Here is a 6,174-nt window from a genome sequence, read left to right as displayed (position 1 = left end):
GTTTTATTGGAGTCACATTATGTATGGAATAATGACCAGATCCCAATACTTAATTTCTTAAATTACTCTGTGAAAGATAGTGTACTAACTTGGTAACATGTATTAATTAACTTAATCTTCCCAACAACTTTTTGTTTTCTCCACTTCACAGTTGAGAAAACTGGGGGTTGGGGGGAAATATAATAAGTATGAATAAGGCAAATTAAACCTTATTATGGAAATAAATGCATTTATTTATTTATTTAGAAATAAATTCCTTTAATAAAAGAACATAAAAAGAGCCTATGATGGAAATAAATATGATCACATGCAAGGGGGGGAGACAGAAGTGATAGCATTACTTATGATAGCTGATAATTTTCAAGAATTATTGAACTTTATTTACTCTCAATCAAATATCATAGTAACTCAAAGTAAATGATTATAAAATGGTCATTTAGTTGCATTATTTTTTCACCTAAAAATTAACATCTACAAAGATTCCAGATGATGTCCTTTTCATATTAGGGTCACTAAGTATTACTTTCCTTCTTTAGTTCATAAAAAAATATGAACTGAAATCACACTAATTATGTATAAATCAAAAGAGATACCAAGTACATGCATCTCATTAATGTTTAGGATCTTCAGACACAAAATAAAAGTTAAGAACTAGGTACATTGGAAAATATACAGAAGAGGTAGTAAATTAACATTTTTTAAAAACTGAGCTTAAAATAAGTAGATATATAAGTTGGAAATGTTTCATAGAAAAGGAGGAAACTTAGTAGAGGCATGAGGCAAACCTCAGGTTTTGTGAAGACTTTTATGCAGAAGACAGGTGTGTCTATAAAAAGTATCACGGTAGGAAAGGGCTCATGGCTCCTCAGGTTTGGTTCTGTGACAGTATTAGGACATGTAATGGACTAAGAAATGAGTATCCATACTTAAGAGTACTCACAAATCAGCTAGAAAATTATGTTTAAAAATGACTCTCAGATTCGTTTCATTTATAATATCAGACATTTCAATCAAAACCTAATTTGGTCTTATTAAATCAAAGTGTGAATTCAAAAAGTGATATTGAATTTTATTGTACAGAGATAGTAACCATGTTGGGTTTTGTTTGTTTGTTTTAATATATTTTTATTGATTTCAGAGAGGAAGGAAAAGAGAGAGAGAGATAGAAACATCAATGATGAGAAAGAATCATTGATCGGCTGCCTCCTGCATGCCCCCTACTGAGGATCGAGTCCACAACCGGGGCATGTGCTCTTGACTGAAATCAAACCCAGGACCCTTGAGTCTGCAGGCTGACACTCTATCCACTGAGCCAAATCAGCGAGGGCCATGTTGGTTTTTTTTGTTTTGTTTTGTTTCTAATAAATTGTGAGATTCATGACTTGGTGTGTAGTAAGCACTTTGTGTCTGGTTGCATAGTTTTTGCCTGGCTTTACTAAGTTTTTTTCTCCCCCACTATAAATTACAACCTTTTACATTTTGGGGTCTTCCAGATGTATTTTTCATTTGTTGCCAGACTTGGTGTGATGATCTTGGAAGATAACTTTTGTCCTAAAAAGGTTTCCATCTACAAAAGTCAGAGAGCAGCAGCACAATGGTACCAGCCAATAAATCTCAAACATCTCCAGATACCTTCTGGCTGATGGGCATCCCAGGACTAGAGCACCTGCATGTCTGGATTGGGATTCCCTTCTGCTCCATGTACATAGTGGCTGTGGTGGGGAATGTGACCATCCTGGCTGTGGTGAGGGCAGAGCGAAGCCTCCATGAGCCCATGTTCCTCTTCCTGTGCATGCTGTCGGTCACTGACCTGGTCCTCTCCACATCTACGCTGCCCCGCATGCTCTGTCTCTTCTGGCTTGGAGCCCATGACATTGCCTTTGATGCCTGCCTGGCCCAAATGTTCTTCATCCACAGCTTTACTGCCATGGAATCAGGCTTCTTTTTGGCCATGGCCATTGACCGTTATGTGGCCATTTGTCATCCCCTGCGCCATAGCACCATTCTCACCCACGTTCACATCACTAGAATGGGAGCTTCTGTTGTACTCCGTGGAGTGGTCTTCTTTTCTCCACATCCCATCCTGCTCAAACAGCTGCCCTACTGCAGGACTCGAAGAATTGCCCACACCTACTGTGAGTTCATGGCTGTGGTGAAGCTGGCGTGTGTGGACACAGGAGCCACCAAACGTTACAGCCTCAGTGTGGCCTCTGTGATTGGTTCTTGTGATGGCTTTTTTATTGTCATCTCTTATGTTCTAATCCTCCGTGCAGTCTTTCGTCTTCCATCACGGCAAGCAAGTCTTAAAGCTCTAGGCACATGTGGCTCTCATGTCTGTGTCATCCTTGTTTTCTACTCCACAGCTGTCTTCACCTTCCTCACTCACCGCTTTGGCCACAATGTGGCCCCTCGGATTCACATCTTCATTGCCAATATGTACCTTCTGGTCCCACCTTTTCTTAATCCCATTGTGTATGGTGTTAGGACCAAGAAAATTCGAGACTATGTCCTTAGTTTTCTAAGGATAAAATTTGCCTGATTATGCTGAAATTATTTGCAGAGACAGTATCAGAATGTGAAGGGAAGAGTACAAAAAATTTATTTTGTCTCATAATAAACATGACATTTTCTTCTGCTGAAATAAGACTTTTTATCAGATTGCAATGGGGAAGGGTCTTCCAGGTGTATTTTTCATTTGTTGCTAGACTTAGTGTGATGATCTTGGAAGATAACTTTTGTCCTAAAAAGGTTTCCATCTACGAAAGACAGAGAGCAGCAATACAATGGTACCAGCCAATAAATCTCAAACATCTCCAGATACCTTCTTGCTGATGGGCAAGAAGTTTCCCAATTCTAATGAAACTAGTAGGCACATTTCATTTTGTGTACATCTGAATTTTAGGGAGCTTACTTAGAACTTGATAAATTGGAAAGGGATTCCCTTCTGCTCCCTGATGCTACTGACCTTCTGTTATACGAGTGGGGGGTAATAGTGTATTGTCCAATAGGTAGTGATTTAAAAAAGCAAAGAAACTCATAAGAACCTCAAAAGATTCCACAGGAACTATCGCCAAATGAAAAATAATGATCACTCAATATTCTATAGAAGAATCAGTATAATAAGATTCATGTCTTCTGAGTACAAGAAATATTTGCCTATTATTTTCACAAGAATAGAAATGTAGAAAAGTTCCACATTGCAATAATTGTGTTCACAGATTACTATAATAAAATAAAGCTTTATGAATTACCTTTCTGCTGTTTCTCCTGTCATACTTATGCATCCTTTGCCCACTCTGTTCTGTTTGTAAAGACTCCAACCTTCATCCAAAAAATAAGTTTCTTTATATCTTCATGGTTTTACTTAGAATGCTTCCCTTTGTCCGGGCACCTTCTTATCTGCAAAAAACTTAGTTCTACTTCAAGGTACATCACCTGTTTAAATTCCTCCATGTTAGTAGAAATTTTATTTCCTCAAGTAAAACTAACTGAAAACTGTCCCTACCATTACTGTGAAAAATGTCACCATATATTGTAGTTTACCTGGTATGTCTTTTCCCAACTAAATTCTTATTATAGTTAGAGGTTAAGTTCACTGGTTCTAGAGTCAGAGTGCCTGGATTCATCCTTTATCTCTGCCACTTACTCTCTGTATATCCAGTCACTTTCTGGGCCTTGTTGTCATAATTAATAAAATGGGGATCATAAGATTTCCTTCCCTATAGGAATTTTAAGGATTAAATGAGTGAAAGCATATAGGAAAGGCACTTATACTAGTGCCACATAGTAGACTTTAATAAACACTACCTAACTGGATTACCATAACAGGTGTAATTTTGCATGTTTATTTTATGTCACACTTTGTCAGACATGTATGTGCAATGTGCACATACAAGCATATATTATCACCATAATCATCAGAGTTTTAGTCGGATTTCATAGATGAGAAATTTGGACTCAGGAAGTTTAAATAATTTGCTCAATGTCACATGTTGATTAAGTGGTGCTGCCTGGATTTAAATAAACACAAAAGTACTCAATCCCATACTTATGATAAAAACTATCCTCCATTTACTTTTTATCACTAATACCTCTCAGTATCTATGAACACATGAATTCAATGAATGCTTTTGAAGGAAGGAATGATTCTATAAGATGTTTGAATTTATATGTCCTGTAGGTTAGAACCCCTAACCATGTGATAGTTATAATTAAGATACTAGCTGAATTAAAATCATAAGGACAAGACTAATGATGATCTTTTTGTAAGATAATGGAGAAAAATGACAATGACAGGAGGAGTAGGGACAGATCTCTCTCAGGCTAAAGAGAAGAGAATCATTATGGAAATGTAAACTTTGGGAATATTGCCATTATGTTGGATATTTCCTGAAGATGAACTGCCAAGATAGACCTTTTGGCTGTATTTTCTTTTTATTTGGAGTACCATGAATTATGGAATTTAATTATAAAACACTAGTGGCCCAGTGCACAAAAATTGTGCATGGGGTAGGGGGTGTCCCTCAGCCCGGCCTGCACCCTCTCCAATCTGGAACCCCTTGGGGGACATCCTCTCACAATCCGGAACCACTGGCTCCTAACCGCTCACCTGCCTGCCTGCCTGATTGCCCCTAACCACTCTGCCTGCCAGCCTGCTCTCCCCCAACTGCCCCCCACTGCTGGCCTGCTCGCCCCCAACTGCTCCCCCCACTGGCCTGCTCATCCCCAACTGCTCCCCCACACCTGCCTGCCCACCCTGCCAGGCCTCTGTGATCAATGCTGTGCAGAGGGAGGCCCTGCCCACCAGGCCTGGACTCACCATTGATCCCCACCCACATGGAGGCCCTGCCCACCCTGCTGGGGCTCTGGGATCAATGGCAGAGCAGAGGCAGACGTTTCCCACCATTAATCCCCAGAAGGTCACCGGAAGATCTCCTGGTCTAATTAGCATATTACCTTTTTATTAGTATAGATTCCTTGACAATTATCAGAATTGTTTCTAAGTTACATTTGGAAAATAATATGAACTAAGGAGTTAATACTTATAAGCTATCTACCAATGGCTCTCAAATTTGAATGTTTAACAATAATAGTCACAAAACCAAATCTCCAAAAGCCCTGAATTAAATTCTAGTCAAATAAAAGAGATATGCAACTTATTCATATATTCATACAACAAAAATCAATTTATGGAGTGGCTAAAATGTGCTAGATTGTGCTAGGTTCTGAGGAGAAGTGGGCAAAAGAGAATTTCATGTCTCAGGGAGTTTATATCCTCATGGAAATGATATAATTGAGTGATGCTCAAATGCATAAATGTACTGGATATTTAGTGCTGTCAAGTAATAATTCTATAAGAGCACATAACATAGGGCTTTTATCTAGTCTAGGGGAATTAAGGAAAGCTCCCTCAAAAAATGGCATTTACTTAAATGCTGATTGGGAGTTAACTAGCTAAAGAAAGAAAGAGAGGTCCTGAACGGGGTGGTAATGTTACAGGGAGAGAGAACAGAATGTGTGAACATGTGTGGAGCTTAAGATAGGAAGGGGTATCATGCATTCAAAGGACTGAAGGAAGTCCATTTCATGGGCTGGAATAGAGGGTGAAATGAAGAGTTGCTAAGTAAGGCTTGGATAGTAGTGATCAGGGGTGTGTAGGGTGTGCTAAGGATTCTCAAATTTATACTGAGAACTAGACAATGTCAATGTAAGTTCTATGCACAGGAGTGACACAACCAGGTTTGCGTTTTAAAAAGATCCTTGTGGGCTTCTTGTCCAAGATGAAGGCATACGAAGACCCTGAATGCACCTCGTCCCAGAAACACAATGAATTTACACCTACAGACAGAGCAGCTCTGGCTGAAGAAGACCTGAGATCTGAATGGACAGCTTCTGCCAAACAAATGAGAGAGAGAGAGAGAGAGAGAGAGAGAGAGAGAGAGAGAAAGAGAAAGAGAGAGAGAGAGAGAACACGAGAAAACTAACAGGTCTCCAGTCCCAGGGATTTACCTCTGGCAATTCCTACAGTTCCAACCCCCTCCAGCTTCAGCTCCAGATCTGTGTGACTTGCCCTGGTACAACCTGAAACTAAGTCTTCCTTAAACTTGGTATTGTGCAATATTTTTTTTCTAAATCTTCTCTATTGCTCCTACTTTAATCTCAACTCTCTGTGTT

The 6,174-nt window shown here is 39.2% G+C and overlaps 1 protein-coding gene across 1 annotated transcript; it reads left to right on the top strand.

Annotated features, from left to right (window-relative positions):
• Window positions 1-1,594: 1,594 nt before the first annotated feature.
• On the top strand, window positions 1,595-2,539 carry LOC102430022 (olfactory receptor 52M1-like). Its single transcript, XM_006094536.1, has one exon. It carries the CDS (start codon window positions 1,595-1,597, stop codon window positions 2,537-2,539), a length of 945 nt encoding a protein of 314 aa, XP_006094598.1.
• Window positions 2,540-6,174: the final 3,635 nt, after the last annotated feature.

This window comes from Myotis lucifugus, unplaced genomic scaffold (assembly GCF_000147115.1).
Source record: "Myotis lucifugus unplaced genomic scaffold, Myoluc2.0 scaffold_138, whole genome shotgun sequence".
Classification (NCBI taxonomy): Eukaryota; Metazoa; Chordata; class Mammalia; order Chiroptera; family Vespertilionidae; genus Myotis; species Myotis lucifugus.
Note: the sequence above shows the minus strand (reverse complement) of the source record. Positions and strands in the feature narration are given on the sequence as shown.

What these genes read in the sequence shown, in the direction of transcription:
- LOC102430022 (XM_006094536.1), top strand. Translation starts at nt 1,595, where the DNA reads ATGGTACCAGCCAATAAATCTCAAACATCTCCAGATACCTTCTGGCTG.